The following is a 26,834-nucleotide window of genomic DNA, read 5'->3' as shown; positions in this document are numbered from 1 at the left end:
CAGAGCACCTGCTTTGGGCAAACACAGCGTGTCGACTAGGACCACAAAAACATTTCTGAGTACTCACACACAGACGCGAAAGGAAGGAAGAAGTAAGATGTTAGGGATTTTGTGTTTGCTACTGAAAATATTTCAAAAAATAACTTGCAAACCTGTGTCCAAATACCACTTTAAACAAACACACAAGGGTGTATCACGAGGTCAGTCAAGCTCTGGATTATTATACCATGGCCAATCCATATATGGGTATTTTTTAAGAAAAATGAGAAGTAAACATTTCAGTGGAGTTTTAAAAAATTGTTGCCAAAAGCTAAGATGCAGCAACTACAAGGGCGATAAAAATAATGAGGCCCAAATTGTTTAAAGCTCTGAAAGTGAAAAATTCACATTGTGCACCTGAACAGAAATCAATTTACAAAACATACAGAATTTAGTTTCCAAATTTTTCCTTCTCATAGTTCTCCTTGGAACGTTGGATGAACTGAGGAACAAAGTTGATCCTGCTGATCTAGCCTTACAGCAGCATTTAAATTTGATTTTTTTCATCTGATCCCTTGCCAGTGAGCAAGCACATTGGTAGTCTCTGATCTTACTTAATTTAAAAAACATGCAGACCATAACGTAGAAAAGTCATCCTTGGACTTGGTCAAAAGACCAAACAATTTCTATTGCAGCAATAAAATACCCATAATGGAAACAAAATTATCATTTTATGGTGCTTTATGTAATTAAAATTCTCATATCATCTTCAGTATTAATCATCTCATTCTGCTCTGGAATAAAACAAAGCATAACAGACACTGCATGTCACACCTTGCTTCCATTGGCTAAAGAGTTAGTTTAAAAGAAAAGGTATATATTTTAAACTACTTGTCTGTATTGCAGAAGCCTTTTCCTAACTTAAATTATTCTGATATCATTGTCATGTGTTGAAAAATGCAGGTCAGCACAGCTGTCTGTGTCACTGAAAACACAGGAGTCACTTTTGACTTCAGTACATTTGTCATGCTGACTTTGTGAGTGGCACTTAAGTTTTTGTGGGGGGAAAAAAAAAGTCAAAGAGCCAAAGTTTTCAAATCCCTTTTCAGCACCACCTCATCTTCCTTACAGTAGCTTCCAGCTGAGAAGAAAAGTTGCTAAATTAATTGCAAAATATTATATTTTTTTTTTTTTTTTTTAAAACTGGACAGCCAAAAAGAAAATGTGGACAGACTTTTATTTGGAACAGATTTTCCAAACAGTAAAAATGAAGACTGCATCTTGGTCAAAGTATGCAAATATATATACATAAGAGAACATGTAACTTTCAATCTGGAGGGACTTAAAAAAAAATGTAAAAAAAACCCCAACCCACAAAGCCTCACCTGTTTAAGTCATACTTTTTCATTCAAAAAGTCTCAGTGTTTCACTTAGAAATGAACTTATGAATTCTTTTGGTATTTCCAAGAAAATGATAAAAAATCCTTATTTTTCAGATAGGAAAAACCAAAACCCTCAGAAAATCCCACTCTTAATTTTGAGCATTCCTATACAGTGGCCGTGAATTAAACATTGTGTTTTACACTCCAGCCCAGCCCCAGACAGTCCCTGAGCTGGCACCATCACATACCTGTCACCACTGCCTGTTCCTCCCAACTGCTAGGCTCATTCTTTACTTGTTGTACTCCTCACCAGTTTATCTTGGAAAAATACCAGCAACTATCAGTGTCATCAACAATTCAATTACTTCTCTCATGCCATGCCATGGTGAGGCTTCGCGAACGAAGATTTGGGAAGGCTCTATCCACATTTGCTACAGGCACACTGGTGGCTTATGAGGCCAATACGTGACAGACATATCCGATTGCAAAAGGCACAACAGAAAGACTCCTTAGGTGGTGTATTCTGCAATACACGGTTCTTTCTGCGCTGCCTTTTTTCCTCGAGAGTGATCCTCTGTGTGTTCTCGAAGGAGACAGCTGCGTTATAGATGGTGTGTCTCCAGGCCTCCCGATTTGAGGCCAGAGTAGACCAGTTATGGTGATCAATATGGCCAAGGCTGAGATGTTGTTTCAAGGAGTCCTTGTATCTTTTCTTCGGGGCTCCTCTCATGCGGCAGCCAGTGGCAAGTTCACCATAGAGCAGGATCTTAGGGAGTCCATACAGCAGGTGAAAATCGGCAAGGCAGCTGGGGTTGATGGAATTCCACCTGAAGTCTGGAAACATGGGGGCCTTGCACTCCACACCAAATTTCACGAGTTTGTGGTGCGCTGTTGGGAGCTCGGTGAACTACCATCAGACCTTCTCTCATGCAAAATCATTCCAAAACACGCTCTCAAAACGTAGGTAGTAATAAATACATTACACTACTCTTCTTTACATTCTTAACTTGTCCCAAGTCCTGTATGGCACACTAACATTTACAAACTTCCATTCACACAATCGGATGCTCTAACAGACTAAATTCCCAAAGTACCTTACTCCCAATCTGAAACAGTTCTTTATTCCTCCATATCCTTAATTTTTAATCAACAGAAATAGCTTTGAATATGGTAATTGAACTGGCTAGGAACAAGCAGATCTTCGGGACACAGAACGATTGCAGTTTACCAACATGCCATTTTGCTTTTCATTCCCTCAACCCAATACCCCTCAAATGTCTAAAAGCATTGGTCTGTAGACTGCATTGGTCTGAAGTCTTCAGATGACTTAGTCAGATAGTTCCTCCATCAAAACGGTGCACAAGAATCTATGTGCATTTCTGCAAAACTGCCCATCTCAGGTGTCTTACAAAGCAAAGGCAATTATACATTTACATGCACATCAATGAAACATAATGACATTTTGGTAAATAAGAACTTAATTTTGGCTTTTGTCTTTTTCTTCTTTTCAACATGCTGCTCTTGTTGTACACTGTACAACTGACACTGTTGGAAAGAAATTGTGAAATTCTTTTTCCAAAGAATCAATTCAAGTTCAGACCTGAGCACTGCAATGAGCAAGCCAGAAGTTTTCCTTTGATCTTGAACTGAAAATGACAAATCTGCTGTACATTTGGCAGCTTACCTTCCCCCCCTCCACCCCAAATGTGGCAACTCTTAGCTGCCAACTTTCTACAGAAGAATTAAATGGAAAGCCATGTACCTGTTCCTGCACTTTCTGATTTGGTATTACTTCAGTGTGCTCTGTCTAAAAAAAACAGTTTGAATTTGGCCAGGATTCCAACATTATGCATATACCATTCTGTGATGGCATTTGTAGGACAAAATTATGAAAGCATTTCATAAAAGATAATAATTAGCCATGGGTAGGTAGAGACCTTTAACATGAACATGTCTCTCGCTTCATGATTGTGTCTCAATTCTGCAACTGGGAACTCACTCTTTGAAAGAGTGATTATGGAATTCATGGAAAAAAACACTTAGAAAGAGATAAAGGGACCTTAAAATCTACTCTCAACCTGCCAAAAGTCAACCTCAAACAGGTTATTCATTTTATAGCCTTTGTTCTCATTGTTAGTTCATCTGAATTAATTTTTGTGTTAGGTTGTGAAGGAATTCAATAGATCTTCTGACTACAGAACGAGAGAAGTGATGTCAAGCCTGGAAACACATGCAATAATGAAACAAAGCATACAGAAGAAACATGTTTGTTCTCTGTCTTAATTAATCCAGTATTTATTAAGGGCCAGCAGCAGGACGGATCTTATAAAAACAACCTTGGTGGAGAAGCAAAGTACAGGCAAGCTCTCTGCAAAAGCTCTATTCTAAGTCTAAAGCTGCCATGTATTAAAAAAATGCCCCACCTGGGAGCCTGCCAGAAGCATGTCTGGCCACACTTATACAGGACAGCAAACAGAACAGAAGCAGAGACCAAAAACAGACAAACTGAAGTTTTGGGAGGAGATTCTGGATATTCTCCAAGCTGTGATGAAAAAAGCATTACCCTCACCTTTAGCTGTGCAATTCTGACATCCCCAGTGATTCAGTCTCTAGCACATGAATGGCCCTGTAAGTTGTACCCAGTTACCATTTTTGATCTCTGATTAGATCAGTGCAAGCATGTGACAAAGGGAAACAGCAGCAGCAGGTGACAGAGGATGCACACTTCCTGGCACAAGTGCAATCCTGGGTATGTTAAAGCCAACTGTGTCACTGGAGAATTGCCCTGCTCAAAGCAGAGTATCAGGTCTCCAGTAAGTCTGCTGGTTTTAGGAGTGAAAAAATGAACCTTCTGCCTCTAATGCTTCTAAGGCTCAAAAAAAATCAGAGTAAAGAGGATAAATAAAGTAAACACCAATGCTGACGTACTTTGGTAAAGTCATACATTAAAATATGAAAAAGAAACGTATCAAGTAATTCAGGTAACCTATATCAAGCCTACTGTTTTCAGTGATAACTTCATCTAGCACTTTAAAGATAAATGTATTCTTGAGATTTTGACACACAACAGTCTTTATGTGTTGGCACAGAAACTTAAACACTTTGGATCTAAAAAAAAATTTTTTAAAATTGTTTTTAGCTTTTCATTAAATTCTTTGCATCTTCTTTGATATTCACTCAAGCATATCAAAACATCAGAAAAATATTTCATATATTCAACAGAAATTGCAACAAATTCAATTCAGTCCTTTCTTCAACTCCATTATATAAGAGGCTGCTCACTTCTGCATCTAAAAAAACCTGAGAAGTTTAAGAACTGAAGGCAAAGTTAAGAAATCTATCTTATCTCTGCTAATTCTTCCAGCATTGCTTTTTTTCCTTTTTATCCACCCACTACCATTCTCACTGTACTATAATTTACTGTAAGGTCAAAGAAGCATTAAGATAGCTGGTGACACTTCAAGTACAGCATTTTATTATATTTTGTGCAATAATAAACACAGCCTTTTGTCAATGACAAAGAATGTTATTAAACATTTTCTTCTTCTATTAAACATTATGAGTGTAAACTTAGTGCCTTCACTGTTTTTGAATTGCAGTGATGGCAGAGAGGATTTAAGTTGTTACTAAGAGGAGGAACAGCAGTAAGGTCTCATGGAAAATTTATATATATATACAAATTATAATTCTTGGTAGTCTGCAGCACTTCTTGCCATATATACTGGACTATCAAAAAACTTGGAGAAATACTAGTATGATATATACTTACTTCCATTCATAAGAAGTCTCTCAAACTTCCCATGTCACAATAATCCCTATTTTTCAAATTATATTGAACAATATCATCTGGGTATACAATGCTTCTAAAAGTGCTGTAACACTGCTGTTACAGCTGCACACAGTGCTGCAAAAAGATTTTTGCTTGGGTAGAAAACACTACTTCTACTTTGAGATCCTACTAGACTTCTAGGTTAAACCCATGGCCATATTAAAACCAGCATTAAAAGAGTATTGGATTTAAAGAGAGTAAAGTTCTAGTCAACAAGCTGAAACAATAGCTTTTTCCTTTACCTTAGAGCCAGGTTTTGTATCAACAGCAGATGTAGTTACTGCAGTGGACGTTTCACTGACCATGCTTGAAGGTCTTTGGTTTATTTGTTGCTTGGACATAGATGAATTCTGTCTAGAAAATAAACAAAACCAGATAATCTAAAGCACATTGTTTCAAACAGTCAGCTTTGCCTTTTCATATTTAAGATTCACAGTGTGCAAACGAATGACAGGCTAGGCAAATATTTCCCATGAATCTGCAACTTCCTTTGCACCACTCCTGTTATTTTCATTTCAGGTCTTTCTCAGGCAGATGCTGCCAGTGACATCTGATGATTGATATTTGTCTATGTATCAGGAGCGAAAAAACTGCCAAAGAGAATCAAGACATAACAAAGAGCACTCAGAGAAGATAGGGCTAATGCAGAGAAACTAAACTGTGCCCAATTTAGAGACTTGGCTGCAAACATGTGAAAGAGCAAATATTGGGGAGGGAAAGACAGGAATCAGCACTTTGCAATAACAGGCTTCTTATTTAAAATCAAAGTGAGACCAGTCTACTGTTAGATCTTTCACTAACTTAATGTTAGATCTTTGAATCTGCCCAAAATATGATTCATACCATAATATGAATTATTAAAACACTCTTTTAGTGAAATGATGCAATTCATGGCAGATATTGTTAGAAATATGTAACTTCTGAGTCATACTAAGATTCCAGAAATCCTGATAACCAGCTCAGATACCCGTTTAAGGCATAGGTGAGGTCAATCCCACCAGAAGAACCCGTTCAACAAGTAAAAATTCAGTACAGCTGCCCAGATGAAGAAATAAGAGGATAAATGGAGGGGCAAAATCTTGTTGAATCGTATATGCAAGTTGTGAAAAGAAGCCCCAGCAGCCGAGCTTGACACCAAACTGTGAATTAAAACCATAGGTGGCATTTTCAAAAATCACTAACGACATAATTTAGCAAATTGTATTTTAGGAATAAGTAGCAATACGGTCACATCAGAAAACAAAATAAAACAAACAATAAACAACCCATGATTTTCCTTTTTCCATCTCAGTAAGTCAGCAAAGCCGGTTATTAAAAAAAAACAAAAAATATGACATACAAGCCACACCAAATGTGGTTGTTGCTAGCACTTAAATTCATTCCAGTTCTGAACACAACAGAAAACAGAGTAACTCTGAGCAGTTAACACTCATGAGAACAGAGAAGAATAGTTTGTGATTGTAGCAGCTCAACACAAGATTTATCTACGTCAAGGCGTTTGCCATCATTGCTCTTCCTCAGTTACAATCTCAACAATTACCAGTTCAAAGGCTTTTATAGGTGATTTGGTGTCAGGGAAAGCACATTTTTCCATTTGTTACCACAGAGTTTCAATTAAGCTTGCAAGTAAGTAACACAACCTTGGTCCCATTTTCTTTATGCCTTGCTTATTTGGCTTAAGTCCCTTCTTGCTAGACTTTACACATAAGCTCAGGTCCAAGATACGAGAACAAACTACAGCAAGGCCAGGCCAAAATTCCTGGCCATCCTTTAAAGCACGAGAGCTTCATCATATCATCTGAGTCAGTTTGCCTTACCTCTTATGGACCAGGTATCCTACTTCAACTGGAATATACAGTTAAAAGATTAAGACACTTCCCATATATTAAACTGCCTGACTAAGCTATTTCTGTCCTGCTCCCTTCCCACTTTATAAACTTCCAAAATAGGTAGAAAATACAGATGTACAATGTGCCTGCATCTCACTTGCCTTCTCCTAATATCTACTTACCAAAATAGTTCCATTTCCCTGCTCAAGGCAACTAAACCAAGAGTAGGTACTTCAGTTAGGGAGGAACACTAACAGGGGTGTGAGAATCATCTACACTGCTTCCTCAAAATGGAAAATATTAGATTTTATATCATTAAGAAAGCCACTAGAAATGAGTCACAAAAGCATGAAACCAAAACACATCCAAGGAAAATGTCTGGCTTCAGAAGACAAGAGATTTCCCTTCTTGCCTTGACGTTTAGATTCTCTACAAGGTCCCCACCACAAACTATTGAGTGTTACACTGTAGGACAGTCACATGTTATTATCCAGGTACTTACTGGGTCGAGGAGGGAGGAAAGGAGGAGGTGGAAAGAGCACATAACATACATGTTCAGAAAATCTGTTGCCTTTCCAGACTTTAGATAATATGATTGGATTACGTTCCTTTCTTCTAATAGAGTAGCTATTTCAGAGAGCTACCTTTCTCAGAAGAGAGAAAAATAAAAAATCAAATTTAAGTTTTGACAAATTGGAATTAATTTTTCCAATAAAAAAATTAATTAAAAAAAGATTAATAATCCCAGAGGAATGGTTTTAATTTAAAATTCAACTCTGATTGAACTGATTTTCACCATTCCTCGAGATAATGTTCACAGCTGGTTAAACATACTTCACTTTAAAAAAAAAAAAAAGTAGAAGAACTAGAGAGGAAGATAAGCTTTATATGTTTAACAAGACCATCACTATCAGAAAACCATAATGCAATGATGAATGTGTAATTTCTAAGCATTTATTATGTGGTCATATAGTGATTTCTCTTCCATTTGCTACTGGAAGTGATCACTGCCAATATATCGAGCTTTCCTTTTCTAGTAGTACCAAATTAATGATGAACTTCAAATTCACAAGCACAAAAAAGCTTTTTAAAAAATGTGAGGTTGTTGCCATGGAAGAATTCAAATAGCCAGCAAAAGAGACATTTAGTCCATTGAAAGAGAAAATACAATATTATTCTCCTAAAAATGAAAAGTCTTTGTCAGCAAATACTGGTTATCTAAACTTGCTGTATCTGACATGTAACAGAAAACACCAAACAATATTGAAAATTAACTTCAGTATTTGTATTTATTTCAAGGATACAATAGATTTGTTGCATGAAATTAGAACATAACAAAACTCAGGTATTCAAGTCTCTTAACAGCTAATTAATATTCTCAGTCTGTTTTTAAATCAAATAAAAATAGGCAGAATATGAAGAATTACATGAAACATCTTGGCATGTTAATGGAATTAATGCTGTCCTAACAGTATTTACAGATTCTACTTTAAAAATAAGTGACTACAGCAGTAACGGTGCATTCAGAAGCATTAGTTCAATATCACTATTACCAAAGATGTCTGATAATATCTGTTATCCAAGATACCACATTCTGTCTTCATAGTGATGGGTTTTGACTATTTTCAGGCTGGTTTTCTTAGTGCCTCCCCCAAGTGTGTGCATACACATACAGAATTGCAGTATGTACATTTGGAGCCCCAGTACCGTGTAAATTTTTTTAAGTACTTGAAAATAACACTCTATATAGTAGCTCCTGTCAAGCAGCTCTCTGCACTACTTATGCAGTGCTAGTATATCTACAGAAATAACATTTACCAGCTAAAAGAGTTATATAGCCAATATTCGAGTTATTAAAACCAACACTGAACAACAATAAAAAAAACAACTACACCAGTAGCCCATATTGAAAATGCAATACTCATGAGAGAACACATTCCTTTGCTCTAATAGACCATAAAGATCGGTCGACTTGGAAGATCGACATTCACAACTGCAACTTAAAAACTTAATTTTGTTGGATCATACATGATGCAATAACATCGTGTCAATCTGGTTTTAATACCCATAAATCTCCTAATCAGCTAAAAAAAAAAAAACCAACTGTCCTAGTATTTCTATATATGTAAACATGGCAGATATTTCTTTCTGAGTTGTTTGGGTTTCCTCTTTTCTCTGCACCTGATATTTTTGCTGCTATAGTAACCAAACGCAATAAATAAAATAAGATGGCTCTCTACCCAGAGGTAATACAAAGGTTTCATCAGTCACACAAAACAGGCAAGAAAGAAGATAACATTCGCTGGATTAAGCACACTGTATTTTTTCCCCCTATATGTCTACATTTATGTTCAGGTCTAATCTTTTCTAAAGGATAAAGTACTATCTTCTCATTCGCAAACACACTACTATGGCAAATGCATCATACAGATCCTAATACACAACTACTAGTGTTTAACACAGATAAAATTAGGTATGTGGGTGCATATGCCTTATTCTTCCTTTCTGTATACAACTACTTAAAGAATTGTTATTTAAAGAAAGATAAGAGGAGAAATCTAAACAGTACATACATCTATCCTAAGAAATTCTATCATAGGTTTTTCAGAGAAACACATACGTAACAATGTGGTAAAATAAACCTAACACCTGTCTGGCAGCCTTATCATTAATTCTCAGTTTCCCACTGGTTGTTTAAGAAAGGTCCCTTTGTGGATTAAGGGTTCATTAAAAACATGAAAGTACAGCACAGAAATCAAGAGGCAGTTGTGAAATGGAGGGAGTCTACCAGAGAGGCTTCCCATACAGCAAGATGCTCAGTTTATTTAGAGGTGATCCTAAAAACCAAGTCAATAGAGAACAAAAATTATTCTGGATAAAAACTGAAATGCTGGCAGGAATAGATAAAAAATTAATCTTCAGATATGAGTAACCAAATGATAAGATGCCAAACTGAATTCAGTGTCAACAACAGAAAAGTAATTCAAAAGAGGAAGAAATGAAAAACATCTCTGCAGCTTTTATCACTCAAAACAACACTGGCAAGGAAAGGATATTTTTAAATCTAAGCACAAGGAGTAGCAGCAGCCAAAGTATGTTAAGAATTATTAGTAAAAGCATAGAGAAGGCAAAGTACAATTAAATTATTATAACAAACAATGAGCTCATGTGCTGAATACTGCATTCACCTACAATCAATCACTCCATCAGAAAAAAAATAAATCTGAAAATGACATACAGAACTCTGCTGGCTCTCAAGCAGAGTTAGTGAAAGCTACTGAACACACATCCCACACACAACTAACCTGCTAAGCTTGGAAAAACAAAATAAGAGGTAGGGATTTCACAGTGGTCCCAGCTAAGAATGTGTTAGGAAATAAGGAATCACTGTTTAAAAAAAAAAAATCTAAATAAGAACACCTTTAGGAAGAAGGAATAGTATAAGGATCAAAGATAATATAATTAAAAAATCATAGGTTCCAGTCACAATGGAGTTGAGGAAACCAGATTTTAGCTTAAAAAGCAAAACTGATATAATATTGTTTAAATGCCTTGGGAAAAGACTAGTGAAATACAGTCTCAGTCTTCTACTGAAAGTACCCAGTTCTCATTTGATCAAGTGAAGCAAGGGCATGTGGTTCACAACTGAGTCACAATCGAGCTAGAATTACATCATTTATTGACGTCATTCTCCAAAACTTGTTTTCAAATCTTCTTGCCAGAACACTGCTTCCAGGATGAGGAATGGCCAGAGCAGTCCCTACATTCATCATTTCTAGATGACTGTAAATTACTTTTCTGATGTTAAATGTGTCCTTTTAAATGGATATGTTTGCTGCAGCCTGAACAAGTTTGTGCTTCCTTCTCCCCACTAGCTTCCAGTCAATATCTGGTTAGAACTCCTGTCTTTGGCCCTAATCTTAAATTAAAATCAACCCATCAGTAATAAATCATGTCACAACCGCACTGAAGAACAAATCACCTTTTATGAAACCCTTAAGAGTGCTACTACTTCAGACAGGATTCTTCAGCTATAGGAAAAAGTATTTGTGGTCAAAGGATCTCACAATGGAAAGTTTCCACAGGCCATGCCAATCCAGAGACTTCCTTTCTGACCAAGTCCTGCTTGTGGAAGTCATTTCATCACATGATATGATCTACTACACTGATTCCAAACTAAAACATGATCAACAACACTGATTGTAAGAAATGCCTGAGGGAAAAGAATGAAAATGTGGCATAGCCCCATTACAATTCCTGAAGACAGGGAGGTGCTAGCAGCTACTTTGATTTCAGCAGAGACATCCACAGGTGTCAGGCAGCGTCACTTGACAGGAACTCAGATATGATCGTGATGAACAGCATCTGTGTTAAACCCCTATTGTTGCATAAATGTGGTATGGAACTGAGGAAACCAGAGCATCCCACACATTTGAAAAAGACATTTTTAAAGCAATTTTAACTTGACAGATTAAAAACTTCTACTTTCAAAAACGCTGTATGTACTTTAAGTCAATAATAAAGCTTAGAAAAATGTTTTTGCACAGACTGTTTCCACTACAAACATATCCCTCCAGTCATTCCCTCTTCGTTTAAAATAAAAACCACCTCTCTTCATCAATTCCTACTATAGTGTAAGATTTTTCCTGGTTTTGATACCATCTCAGTCTGAGTAACTGAAGTCTACAGATGCTCATTCATCTGATTGCCCTCCAAATAAGCACTTTCATTTCTCTTCCAAAAAATTTGCTAACAGACATTAAAGATCACTAAAATCATGTGCCACCATCAAGCAGTTCTTTCAATTCTGCTTTTAATATTTTATCTGCTACCATGATTACAAAACCAAAAACAGCCTAGGGAAGTATGACTAACCCAAGCAGGCACTCCAAGGAGTTGCATCCAAACAACTATTTTCCAGTACACATCTACAAATTTATATGAGATTCGACTGAAACTTTAAAAGAGATGAATTAAAAATCAATCAGTGGATAGAAGTTGGAACACAGATACACAGTGGCTACTGTCCATAATGTCTTTCAGATTTACTCCACTGCAATGGACCTGTTCACCTCACTAAATGAGCTGGAGCAGCTTGTTTGCATAACTGGAACGAGACAAACCCCTTTGAGCAACAAGTCACCTGCATGCCACTGAACAGCTGGGGCGACCTCCAGCTCAGCAGTCATCCCACAGCCTTCATACTTAATCACAGACCTCTCCCACAATGTTTTATTTCATGCTAGTTCTCAGCAGGCACACTAACGTAGAATTGGCTGTTGGCTTTGCTTTGGATTTGGGGGAGGGCAGCTGTTAAGTTGGAGGGTTTTGTTGGGGGTTTTGTTGCTAATGTTGTTTTTGTTTGGCTGGTTTGTTTTTTAAACTGTTTGAGAGCTCCTTCTGAGGGCTACATCAGAACCTCTGAGCTTTACAGTCATGCTCTACCTTCTTCCTCTCCAAGTCCACAGCAGAAGATTTTGCCAGAAAGGACTCAGTCTCCTAGAAGTCTTGCATGGCCCTTCTCTGTGTCTCATTTTTCTTAATAACTACTTTGAATTAAATTTAAAGCAAACTAAATATCAGAGAGTTTGAAATGCAAAGTGTTCAGAATCATCTGGGCTGCCACACAAACCCCCACATCAAGGCCATTACAGCATGATGATCAGCCTCTGTGAAAAATGAGGGGGTAGAGGCTGCTGAAACAGTGTTGGAAAAGGAAAAGCTATCTGGTGGTGTCCCATTCTTGTTGCCTTTGGAGTGGTTTTAGAAGTGATGTAGAACCTTCTTCTAGACTCTGTGTCTTCTGTCTAGGGAAGACACCATTACAGTCGTTCCATTACAAGAGGGATTCCAGGAGCAATCCAGTGTACAGCAAGGATGACAGCAGTAGTTAAACCCTACAATGAAGCAGGGCATGATCCAATCCAAGACCAAAGACATGCCCAAATTCACCAGTTAGAACATATGCATATTTCTTAATTTTTCTTTTTTATTTTTTCAAATCAGACAATCAAGATAAAATATGCTGGAAACTAATACATTCTACACCATTTCTCCAGAATAAAGAAGAATGTCTAATCAATGTAGAACATCTTAAACATAAGATAATCAAGGAAGTACAACGGAAACTAGTAATATTTTGTGTATTTCAATTTCAGTATAAACCTTTCAGCTTGCTCTAAAAACATTTTTCATTTATGTTCTGTATATCTGATATTCATACAAGGCTAAAGCATCACTGTTCGAATATCCTATATATAAATATTGCCTTTTTTGTTTGTTTATTTTTGGGTTTGTTTGGGTTTTTTAAAAGATTTGATAAAGATTTTCTCTCAAGCCCTAGCATGGAACACTGCTGGAATCAAAAACATACTATCACAATGAGAAGTAAAATTTTAAGCATAAATCTCAATGACATTTTTGCTACAATATCAAAAGAACTGTTAATAATCTAAAGTACTAATCTACTGTAGGTTAATGTGCTACTGTTTTAGGTCTCTTGACATGGGTATAAAACTACTTACTCTTCTCGCAAAATAAATTCAATATTTTCTGGAGAGACCTGTCCTGTCACAGGATGTCTAAATGACGTGGTCTGCTGATTATGGCTGAAAAGAAAAAAAAAGAAAAAAGAAAAAAGGAAATTAATATTGCTAAACTCAGTAAAATATGATCTCTAAAAGGCAGAACTATTTATATTGATGCTTTACTGCTCTATTCCAGAAATGAAACATATTTCTGAGGTACTTTTCAAGTCTGAAATGTTTTCAGCTCCTTCCTGTGTTCTTGTTGACTTTGCCAGCGGCACACTGTACCATTTAATTATTAAACAAGTTAATGTTTTAAAACTAAACTAGTTACAATCCTTAGTTAGAGAGATACACTTGAATTTATGACCTGACTATTACCAGATAATTTAAATATAACACGTAACATAATTTATTGAATTATGTCGCTGTAACTTTCACAGAACAGAACCACTAAAATAACTTGAAATGCTGCTAGATAACATTTTACACATTTTGTATTATTTAATCAGATCACAGAGACATTATGTGGAAGCCATTTCTTGCTTTTTTTTTTCTTCTAGTATGGCATTTCTTCAATGATTTTTCTTCACACCTTCATGCAGCCATTCAGCTGTATGGTCTATATAAAACAACATAATTTAGTATTTTATCTCAGTTGAATTAAAGTCAGGAATTTCTATCAACTGTCCCCTCACAGTACTATCTAGATGTTTTGCTACCCCCTGTGAAATATTGCTACTCATTAAAGATAAATATTTTACCTATCTGTGTAACTGCACTCATGTAATGCAAAAATATGGAATGAAGAAAGCTTATTTCAGTTTAAACTGGTAGTCTTCCCTCCTCCCCAAAATCAATTATTTCAGTTAATTGTACAGAAAACACAAGACAATTTCTGTAGAGTCTTATACATAGTGAGCCCTTTATTCTTCTGTCCAAAAGAATGACTCTATAAAAATCACATATTTTAAAGAAATAAGAAATTAAAGATCTTACTTTAGAATTAGAAAGGTCATGGCTGACATGCTCTTAGCCTTAGAATTAGAGAGAGTAGTGAACGAAGTGCTCACTTATTCAAGGTTCTGAATTTTTCTGGGTTTATTAACAATTTTTAGATAAACATCCAAACTAGAATTCCCACCAAGTGCAGCAAAACAGTAACACCCTGTGAGTATATTCAGAAAACAAAAATAAAAAGGCGTTCAAAAGGATTATATTTCGAAGAGCCAAAAATGAAAACTTGACCAATTTTTTTGCTTAAAGATTTGGAGTTTTTCCTTTCATAATACCCAGCAGTTTCAGGTCTTACAGTTTTGACCCTGTTGTCTAGCACAGCAGGACGTCCCCCCAAAACCAGAATAAGGCATAAAGAAATATTCTGATGTTTCAGAGTAATGAAATTCCCAAGAGATAACATTCTTTCTGATGAGTAAAGGACAGCTAAAAATCAATCAGCTCATGCAGCCATAAGTAAATAGCTCAAGACATGCCTTGATTTAAAAAACAAACCAAAACCAAGCAAACCAAAACCAACCAACCAACCAAATAACCAAAAAAACCACAACAGCAACAAAAATCCCACAAATTGTTCATGCTAAGTCCCACTTGGGCCACAAACAGCAGAGGATGTTTGATGTGCTATCAACTTCTCATCCCTTTTCCAATGTGCCTCGCTACAGGAAGTCACATATAAGGAACCCATATAACAACATTTCCAATGATAAGCTGAGAGCTGTAACAACTTATGTAACACCAAAAGGACTTTTTCCGGCCCCACCTCTTACAAAAATTCTCACCCTAAAGCCATTGGAAACTGTCAACAAGATATTTGGCCATCAGCTACTCTGCGGCACCAGCAACAGCATTTGCTCCCTAGGCTGGTGAGAACTGACCTTTCCTACAGCTGTGGGTTAATAAAGGACCTTTGCAGTTTCTAACTCCTCAGCTTTTCCCATGAAATCAGAGAGCCAGAGAAAGTGTCTCCAGTAAGCACACAGTGCTAACATCAACAAAGCAGCCAGGATCCTTTTCCTCACAAAAAGACTGAGGAGTATTGTTTATTTCTAAAGAAGCGTTTTTATGTGAGTTTATATTTTAATTTTGGGTCTACATCCTAAGAGAGGGACAGGAACTTGCAGATGTTTTCAAAGAAAATAATAAAGAAATTCTAACACTAACAATTAGCTCCATGTTTCTCACACAGTCCAGTTTTATGTTGAAAGTGTTTCCTCTCAAATCAGGCCTGAAGCAGTCTGTTTAACCTTTGATGCTCAGGTTAGGACTGCTAACAAAAAGGCAGATACCTTGTTAGCTTAGAAAAATCAAAGTACCTTGCCAGCTATATTCTCCAGGGGCAGCCAAACTGTCAACAAGCTCTCTTCTGCAGGCTTTTTAGTCATTAATAACTCACTCTATAATTAAGACTAAGAAAAAGGACTGTATTCCAGAAATCCTCTAGGGTTGTTTAGGAAGTGAAGTTACCCATTATACCATACTAGCACGTACACAAATGCTTTTGTATTTCCCAGGAAATAAATTCACCAGGTCTTCTGAAGATGAATTATCCACTTGTTGCAATTCAAGAGGAAGTACATTACTAATAGGCTAAATATTGCTTACTAATAATAAGTGTTTGCTGCAAATTAAACACTTCTTAAATATCTGAGCAAATGCACTTTGGGACAAGTTTTGCATGTCAAATACTAAGAGTAGAGAAACAGAGAGATGGCTCTGTTACTGCACAAAATGCAGATGGTAATTTCACACAGAAGGAGAAGGAATATAAAAGCAAAACTTCCCGCATATCTGCAGCTTCAATAAGTAGGACTTGACCGGGAAGAGAGAAGTGAAACCCCTGCCACTAACAATTAGTTTTGCAGAACACAGTGGTTTATTTGAATTTGAAAAGTGAGCGTTTAAGTGTTTTGCCTCACAGGACTCATTAAGAATAAGCGATACTATTCAAAACAACCTATACAACAGATGGCTAATGCCTTGCAACAAGGAATTAGATAGCAGGGAGATTTCTGTTCACAATGAGAGCAGTCAAACATTGGAAGAGGTTGCCTAGCAAAGCTGTGGAATCTCCATCCTTGGAAACATCCAAAATGTGGCCGGATAAGGCTCTGAGCAACCAAATCAAACTTTATGAGCTGGCTCCAGCTTGGAAGCTGGCCTGGCTCTGAACAAGATGGGTTAGATCTAATGGTGTACAGGGGCTCCTTCCAATAAAAATTCTGTTCTATCATTCTATACTGCTCCATCTTTCTCTAAAAATATAATTTAATTCTTCCAATACCTCTGAAGCTTTCCCAGTATTTAAACAGATTTATTCCAAGACTATTAGCAGTACCTTTTTCTTAGAACGAGAGAAATTGAATCATTAGGTCTTTAGATTACAATTTTTTGTTGTTGCTTTCATGTCTTTTAAACATTTTCTTAACAGGGCTATCTGTTTAAACAACATTGATAACAACAGTTTTGCTAGTGAGTGATCTAGTAAACCTGTTGCAGTTTTCCTTTCCTTCCAAGCACAGACTAAGAAAAGACCTGACACAGTTGTTCTCCAGACACATCAGCTAACCAAGCCTCACAGTAGTTAATCACCTGTATTTCCTCCAAATAGCAACTGCTGAATATGTTCCTATTGTCCAGAAATCTATCATGTATAACAGGCACAATAAATGTGCCTTGATAAAAGGACACGATATGCTGCTCCACTCTTCATGCCCCTCTTATTCTGTTTTTTTCACTAGAGAAAGACTTAATAGCCCTCAACAAAAACGGGAAAGGCTTATGATTCTTCATTGTGTGAATTCTGAATGCTTTGAAATTGTATTAGTACACCACCACACATTTGAAATGCCAAGATAACTTTTCTAGCGATGTTACAAATTTTCTGTGTGAGAAAATACAGCATTTTTTCCTAGCAACCTAATTCCAACAGTTTTGTATTATTCTGATTTTGTACAAATACTGATCAACAGAGCCACCAAACCAAAGCAAGTATAAAAACATGAAAAATCCACACAAAAATGACATTCATTAGCATCTACCACTACCAGCATTATTAAATTACACTACAGACTGTTAGAAGTAATTCTGAACTTCAAAGTTACAGAACACCATTTTCCAAGGATTGCTGTTGGTTTGTAATAGTTAAGACTCACACCCTTCATAATGGAATCAGAGTTTAAACACGTTTCTTTTTAATTAGATACCTCAACACAAATTCTATTATTTCACAGCATGTGTACACAACATTTACCAGTGTAAGAACTGACAGTCGCCCACTGTCTTAAGACAGATTTACTAAAGCAGTTTAGAAAGACTCAAGACCTTCAAGATGTAAACAAAATGAATACACCTGGCTAACCTGAGCCCCATGTGAAGTCATGCTGCTTGAGCAGCTAATGTCACTTCTAAGCTGGCTCTGGGTTCAGGTGTGGGGGTGGAACCAGACAACAGATAACCTTAAAAACGGGAAGTTGTTACGCTCCTGCTGGCTGGGTGGGAGTGCAGACAGACACCTCTATCCTTAGATAGCACCTTACTGCTCACCATCCAAATGCAGCCTAAAACATTGCTCAGGTGTTCATTAAGCAAGTCTGCAAATTTAACACTGCCTAGCACTTGCTTGCACTAAACTAACCTGTAGTATGATAAAATTTAACTGATTTTAACACAAGAAAACCATACAATTACAATCCAGTCTCCAATTCTATAATATAATTGACACAGGCAGGCACTTTTGCTTGCATGGATGCTTTTGCAGAACTCATAATTAACATGACTTCAGTTCATTTTGTATTTGAGTCAAAGCCAAGTTCTAATTATTAATTTTTGGACATGAGTGATGCTGATGACCTTTCATTTGAAGTCAAGCAAGCTTACAGATTGCCTCTGGAGTAATTTAAATGCCCAGGCAGATGAACCTTGAAATGTGTGAATCAATTATTGATTGACTCTACATCACATTAACAACAAATTTATAGGTTGCGAGAAAAATTCATGTTGTCATTGGACAGACTCTCCTATAAATTATTAGGAGCCACTTGTACACTATTTATTTTCAAGGTAGGCTGACTCCTTTACTTGACTTGCCTGCAAGCCAAGATAAACATAAACCACCCCTTTATGCTCAATATCCCAAATGGTGATGATTGTTATGGGTGGGCACCCACACTTCTGTGGGAGTTTCTGGTGTGGGTGCAGCTGATTGAAGAACTTGTGCAGTGAAGAACCACTGCTCAGCCAGCAGGTTGTTATTCCAAGCAGGAGAAAGTGCTTGTATCTAACCAGGCAAAAAGCCAGGCATAGTTTGCTTTCCTTCATAACATATTTCTCAAATACATCAACAGCTTCAAAACAGTTTCAGCACTGCCTTCTGATTATCTTTTGGATATTGGCTTTTAGAATTAGTTAGAACAAGTATCAATAAATAGTCCAAGAAAAACAGTGCCCTCAAAGCTGTGTAAGTAATATTACTGCAAGAAAAACACAGTGTAATACACTACACAAGCAAAAGCATCCACTACAAGCTGCATGCACACGAAACTTCATCTTTTCAACACACCAAACATTATCCACAGTTTAAAATAGTAAAAGTGTATCCTCAGAGTAGCAGTAAAATCCTGTAATTAGTGGCTAGAAGACTTTATGAAAGTCTAAATTTCACCTCCTCATACAATTTAATCAGCATCTTAATCTAGGAACTAGTGCCTAATAATCACAGAGTAAAAGTGATTCTCTCAAATTTTACATCCCCCCTGAGAATTCACAAGTGTTTAGCTGTTTAGTCAGAATACAATTCTACAACTATCTTGAGCTACTATGTCTGTGACTACTATCAGTCAACACAAGAGTCTGTGCTTATGAAGACAGATAAAGGGGACAAGTTGATCTGACATCAGATTTTATTATATTTTTACTTCTTGTAAAAGCGTGCAGACAAGAATAAAACATCTTATTAATGTTTGAAACTAACAATAAACACACAGTCACGCTGTCACATTGTGTTGTCCTTCTACCCAGTTCACTAATGGTGAGGTTAAAAAGGAACTGCAAGTTTCTTTGGAACTGAAAAAAATATTTTTTCCTGTCTTAATGAACTACCAAAGATAATTTATACTATCTAATAGTAGTATCAGCAGGAAAGATTTTGTTAATGAACATGCTTTCAAAAACAGAACTAATAAAACAGCTAATATGGAAAATGCCACAGAATCACTGAAAGTATTTTCAGTCATTATAAGTACTGATAAGAGGATGAATACACTGTCATCACAGATCGACACAGATTTCCATGAGTAATACAGGCTGAAGTCATCTGCTGATTCACAAATCCTTTCAATGCATATCATGAGACACCATCAGAATTTTATTAACTCACAAAAAAAACACATTCAGGGAACTTGAAATTAAGGGAAAAAAAATGTTAGTCTTGAAGACAAGAAAATATTTAGAAAATACAAATTTGATTCTATTTCCTTACTTTCGCTGTTTCAGAAAAATCACAATCCTTGCCTTCAAAATCAAAAATTAAATTAAAAAACTCTGATAACAGCAAATTAAAATTAAAAAGGTAAAAGATCAAGTTACTGTATCCCATTATCTTAATTCAGGCTTGGAACTCACTTAGGACTGTTTCTTTCTTTCCCACTAAAGTATTCGAAGGTAATCAGACGATTCTCCTTAAACCCCCAAAACAAAATGCACTATCTTCAAAACTATCTATCTAATTTGCAACTTTGCTACCTAACAAAAACAATCTTGACTTTTAGTGACAATGAAATGTCACCAATGTCACAAAATGAAGAGCAGACCCCATAGGTTGCACATTCCTTACAAATATCACATCTAACAACATCTAAGCCAAAACAAGAAAGTTTGAAATGGAAACAGGAGTAGGTCCAACAGTTAAATACATGTACTGGTGATTTATACACACATATATTTGTATGCAGACATATATATATATATGCATATGCGTATCTGGGATATATATGGGCACACAAATCCTTCTCATCTCCAATGCTGGCACAGACGTTTCTGCAATGATGTAAAACACTTCAGCTTCCATAGGATTAAATGGTTGGGACAATGGGACAATCCCAGCAGTCCAACAGATGTAGAAACTCCTTAGACAGATGTAGTCTGATGGAATCTTTCAAGGCGAAGGCAAGTATTTTTTTTAACCAAAGATTTTGGGAAGCACGGAGGTGTGTGCTTTTCCACCGGAGGTCATTGGTGTTATAGGAAAGCAGCAACTTAAAATTTTTCCACTACTCAGTTCTGTCCAACACATTCAGCAGCATTTGCTGTATAGCCTTACACAAAGAAGAAAACAATATAACCACATTACAGGAGCAGGGCTGCAGAACAGTTCTACAAAAAATGCTGCCATAAACCAATCCTGACACAAGGAAACAGCAAGCAGAGAGCAACACGTCACATTATTTATTTCTTCTGGATCTGGTACACAAACTAAATAATAAATTCATTCTCTAATAAAAAAGAAAGTGGTGATATCATTAAGTAATATGACTAAAACACCCTGGGTAAAAGCAGCACTCTTATATTCCAACATCGACCATAATTTAAAGAGTTTAGTGAGGAAGGCACCCAACAAGCATTGCCACATAAGCATACTGGTTTGGAAAGAGTATTTAAGGGAAGCTTTACACAAAAATATTATACATCTCAAGTTGTAAGCCATAACAAAACTGGTTAAAATAGAAAAGGAGTTCACATACATAGCATCTAAATATACCAAAGAAGGCTGAAACCCCTCGTTAGTCCTAGTTGAGTATATTTTACTTTGATGGGAAGACTTGCATGATAAAGGACAATACAATCCACATTGCTCTAAACATGAAAGCAAAAACAAGTTTTCCAGCATCCAGTTTTCATCTAAGTAGCAAGCCATACAGCGCAGAAAGCTGAAACAATGCAACAGCTATAAAAACTGAATAAAACAGATTTCGAAACTCCATTCCACTGTCACATAAGACATATAACCTCAAAACAGGGATTGATTTGAATTTAAAGCAAATGCGCCTCTGATTTATTACTTATTGAATTTAACGCATAATACGAAAAAAGTGATTATCAGAGGACAATACTGCAGACTGCGACCTTGTGTGCCCTCAGACAACGTAGAAACACACTGCCCTTTTCCCCTCTCCATAAAGCAGAAATGCTTTATCTACACAACCTATACCATGGGAACGGAGTTTTAATCAAGTACTGTCTCTTTACAAAATCACAAGTGTCCAGAACGGAATTAAAGAATAGCTGGTATCCATCAAGTTCTCTCAGGGTTACAATCTAGAATACTGAATCCAATTTTGGACCTCCTCATACAGGAAAGGCATCAACAAACTAAAGCAAGTTCAGCAGAGGGGCACCAAAATGGTCAGGAGCACCTGCTGTGTGAGGAGAGGTTGAAGGAGCCCTGTCTCCTGCCAGGACATAATCAAGAAGTCTCTTTATAGTGGTACATGATGGGAGTACGAGAGAGAGGCGTAAAATGAAATGCGAGACTTTCAGACTGCTCATGGGAGAAGCTTTTTCACCTTGAGGATACGAATATGTACCGTGAGGATGGCAAAGCACTGGAACAGGTTGCCCAGAGAGGCTGGACAGTCTCCATCCTTGGAAGTTTTCAATACTATAGTGGAGGAAGAACTGAGAAACCCTGTCTGACCTCACCACTGACCTTGCTCTGAGCAGGAGGTTGCACTAGAGACCTGATGTCTCATCCAATACAAGTTGTCCAAAAAACGTAAGGTTGGGTATAGTTCCTAATTCTACCACAAAACCAAAAAGCCCCCACAAACAAAACCCAAATCAAACAAGAAAGTTTTGCAGAACAGATTTTGCTAAGAGAATAATGCAAAAACTCCACATCGTTTAGGAAGAAAAACTCAAAATAACATTAAAACCTGGTTTCTTTCAAACTTCAATAACATCATTAATTAACTTCTTCAACAAATAATTAAATCCAAAGCCCATTTACATTCTCTTAATAAATATTCCATGAAAGAAGATAATTTATACAGGCTGGGTTCCTGTGGTTCTGTGCTTTATATCCAATAGGACACATTTTCCATCCAAAGCTTTTCCTGCAGCTAAGGTCATTCAAAACATCCATGAGTCTGGCTCTGTCCCTCCCTAGCCCTACTTATGACCTCCACAGCTTTACAATACTAGTATTGACTGTAATCCTACAAACCTCATCCCCTTCAGACACCAAGCTAAAGAATAAACAAGGATATTACCATTGTATTTTCTGAAGTCATGTTTAATATGAAGAAACCACAATTCCCACAGAGCACACCTATTCTTGTGGGTTAGCTGTTTACTGGCATATATATTAATAAAAGTTCCTTCATTAGTAGCAAACTGTTCCAGCCTATCTTGTGGTTAACTCTGAAACACTTCAAACTCTATTCATCTGCAGCTTACACCAAAAAAGTAAAAAATTACAGCAATGAAGTTATTTCTTCTGGTTTGTGTACTTCTTGATTGTTTTAAAGGAGTTCCTCCTTCCCCAATCTCTCAACTCACTGTACTGAATAAAATGTAATGCATCTCCTCCAAATTTAAATGCAATTGTAAAATATTTTTTCGTATAAAATCTTAAATATTAAATGGACTACAGTAGTCCTGAAGGGCCCTTAATATCAAGCTTTTGCTTGAGAGAAGATTGGTAACATAAGATCATCTTGCCTAGAGCAACAGGTATAAATTAATGGAGCTTTCCAGACTGACTCTTCAAAGCTATGAATTATACAAAGGTTACTTTCCTTTCCAAAGCAGCCCAGCACCTACAGCACTGAAACACTGACAGGTTCAAGAGCCGTGACAGCAGCATCCGTTCACAGAACACAGCTGTAAGTCACACACAGAGCCCAATTTACACTCCACAGTTAGAACCAAGAGCAGGCTCCTTAACCAGCTCTTACACTGGGGCATTGGGAGCCATTCCTAGCAGAACTTCATTATCCCTCCTTTCTGGGCCTTTCTTCCCTCCTGCACACGGTGCAGACCGCAGACACGTGGTCCAAAGCCCGGCCCCGCAGCACCCCTGCATGACACCTGCACACTGATCCCTACCAGTGAGGGAAAAACCCCCAAACACATCATAGGTGACACTGCCATTAAATAAAACTTCAAAGATTACAGGAAGGGGTTATTTGCACTGTCAGAGACTAGTATCTCTTAAAAATATTTTTTTACAGTCACATTAATCAATACAGTATGATTAAGTTACCGTGTATTAATCACACCCTTTAATACCTCATAGAAAATGGTTCTGAGACCAAAGCTATAAAGCAGATAAACCTGTTGTAAAATGTTATTTACTCAAATGTTTTCATCATACAAGTTACCCCACTGTGCAGTAAGAAACCTACTATGATTCATAGCCTAAAACCAATTTCAGATTAATATTTTAGGGATTGGAACTGTAAGACAGACATGGAAGATTATATTTTTAGATTATGCACAGTTTATACATTTTCCAGAAATATCTTTTAAATTCAACAAAAAGCTCATCAGCTACAAAAAAAAAAAGGGGAGGAGGTATTTATAGCTATATAAATATGTAAATATGTAGCTATATCAATAAATAGCAATCTGAAGTTGACAACTTCAGACTAACTTGCCCAAAGAAATAACCTACAGCCAACTAGTCCTTAGAGAGATGTAGAAATACTCAGTGGCCCCTAGTCAGAAAAGTAGGCAAACAACTCAGACATTTCCAAACAATCCATAGAAATGTTGCTGCAGAATTAAAGTATTCTTTTTGGCATCTATAGAATGGAAAATATGCTACAATATAAATAACATTACTAGACAGCATTTACACAAAGAAGGAAAAATGCAATCATTAATATATTAATAACTTCAACATTGCACTAAACAGTTCCAGTCTTTAAAACATCTCTGCTTTAATACTCATTATTTTACTCAACGAAGAAAGCCAAGCAAACCGTTTTGAAAATGAACTATTTTGGTGTGTGTAATTCCAGAATTTTCTTTGCTAAACACAAATCAGTGAACTAATTCTCCAGAACTATTTTCAGTCATCCAGTGTCTCCTCCCCAACCCCCAACTCCCCACTATGTAATCAAAGCACGTCAAGTCACAATATAACCAACAGCAACTGGTTAATAACAATTTACTTTATTGGCATAAGTTATGCTGAGTTTAGTATATTGAATATCTAAGTATGTGAACCAAACATAAATCAAATTTAAGAAACTCATAAAATCACATCCTGTGTTAAATTTCTTGAGTCAACACACAGCACTATCAGAAGGTGAAAATTTGAGAATAAAATATTAAAATAAAATACAATCAGACAGCTGTGACAAGAGTGAAAACTACCCAGCCACAGAAGAATCATTTGCATTTTCTTAATGTCACTAAGTGGACATATTAACAATGCCCAAACTATCTGCTCAGAAAAAGTCCAGGCTTCACACAACTGATGTCAACATGAAGATCTACTGGCTAAGGAAAACAGCATAAGGAATGTACAAAGAAACACATTTTCACTCTTCTGTGCCAAAAACTGCTTTAGCTAGCAAACACACTTTTAAAACTACTTTGTTGGTTTTCTGTGAAGTAGTTCAGAGGTTTCATTTATATCAGCAAACATCAATATGCATTGTTGGATAGCACGCAGCCTTCTGGGGCAGCACGCAGCTTCACAATCGGTTCTGAATGACACTCACTGTGAATCCACCACATCCCACTGGAGAAGATGAAAACTCCTTCGTTAAACATGAGGAGTCCTATTATTTTTTAAAGTAACTGGAAAGATGAAGCAATTGCCACCTTTCACAATAAGCCTGGAAGTCAACAGCCACATAAAACTGCTAAATTGTCAACAGCCAACAAGGACGAAATCAGCCTCCTTTGCCTCAGGGAGCAAGGCTGCAGCAAAACTCATCCAAAAGACAGCTCCTAGTACACCACTATATATAGTGGAGCTATCAGCTACATTCCTCCTAGGCCACTCGAGCAGCATGTTACAGTCTCTTTGCCTGCTTCTTGTCCTGTAGCTCCACAGTACTGAAGCCCCCAGTAGAGCCCTCCATTCTCAGAGAAGTGAAGCCAGTGCAGATAAAACCTTCCAGAGCACGACAGCACTGCTTCTGCTGCTGCTTTATTGGCAGGACTTTCACAGCCTACACAGTTCCACAACAGTGTCAGTGTCTTAAATGAGACCTCAGCCAAATGATCTGCAGTAACACCCACCTCTCACCTTTTTAATACAAGGACTAGTTCTCTGCCATCTCCCCCAGCTGGCCAGCGACCTGTGAGGACAGTCCCGTGCCGGTTCACTTTCTGACCTCAAAGCATCACCGCTGTTTGTTGCTGTCAAATAAGAAGGCCAGAGCAGAGCACAGGCACCTCACAGGGATCGCTGCGGGCCGCACGTCTCACTGCTCAGCTTTGCCCCGTCAGCCGAGGCACAGGCAAGGGCGATGCTGAAGCAAGAGAATCTGGCAGCAGGAGAGCTCTCACGTTGCTGACAAGGCCTGGGGTGAGAACAGGGAGCGCTGGCAGGATTAGACATTGAAAGAAATTCCAAAAACTTCTTCAGATCCTGCATTAAGTCCTTTCAATGCCAAGATAGTCTCTATCAAGCATGTGACTGAAACTTGGCAGCCGTGAAGGTGAAGTAACTTCACATGAAATAATATTTGTTCTTTAGGTAATTATTTAACAGCACATACGATGACAGAATGCCTTTGAAAAATGTGCATCTTTAACTTACAGAAAACTTTGTAATCTCTTGAAAATACAGATATTAAATAGTCTTTCACTATTCAGGGAATTAAATTTTTTTCTCCTTCAGATATCACAAGATCAAAAGTACAAGTCCTCCAAAGCATATGACTGAGCAGAGACAGACTAAGAGCTAGACACTCTAGATAAGTTCAGACCAACCCTACAGTATGAAGGGTTTATTTAATGCTAATTTTTAAAATGCAAAAAACTCCAAGCACAACATGATGAGTATTCATATGCATATATACTTCATCAAAAGGATTACAAGCTGCACAATACCTTTTCATGCTTTCAGTGCTTCCATTATATCTTAATTTACTAATTATAGAAAAAGTGCAATGTTTTAAAAAATGCTTACATAAACGTTTAATCTAGCAATATAACTATTTGCAAAAGAAGATTCAGTTGTTCCATTTGGTTTTGGTTTTTTGTGCTTGTTTCAGTTTTGGTTTACATACCTTTTCTGGGACTTTATCTG

At 37.0% G+C, this 26,834-nt stretch overlaps 1 protein-coding gene across 9 annotated transcripts in view; it reads right to left on the bottom strand.

The window, feature by feature from the left end:
- The window catches only part of LOC108495475 (pleckstrin homology domain-containing family A member 7-like), a 176,492-nt gene that overhangs the window by 52,606 nt on the left and 97,052 nt on the right, over nucleotides 1-26,834 (bottom strand). For 8 of the 9 annotated variants that reach the window (XM_017811219.1, XM_017811228.1, XM_017811195.1 and 5 more), the window contains 2 exons: nucleotides 13,544-13,627; nucleotides 5,433-5,544 (listed from right to left, as the gene is read on the bottom strand). In XM_017811219.1, the coding sequence (XP_017666708.1) occupies nucleotides 5,433-5,544; nucleotides 13,544-13,627 (196 nt within the window). The remainder of the gene's footprint in view (nucleotides 1-5,432; nucleotides 5,545-13,543; nucleotides 13,628-26,834) is intronic. The other variant, XM_017811247.1, reaches the window with a different exon arrangement.

The sequence above is a fragment of the Lepidothrix coronata genome, unplaced genomic scaffold, assembly GCF_001604755.1.
Source record: "Lepidothrix coronata isolate B3197 unplaced genomic scaffold, Lepidothrix_coronata-1.0 Scaffold1, whole genome shotgun sequence".
Classification (NCBI taxonomy): Eukaryota; Metazoa; Chordata; class Aves; order Passeriformes; family Pipridae; genus Lepidothrix; species Lepidothrix coronata.
The sequence above is the reverse complement of the archived record's forward strand: the minus strand, read 5'-3'. Positions and strand labels throughout refer to the sequence as shown.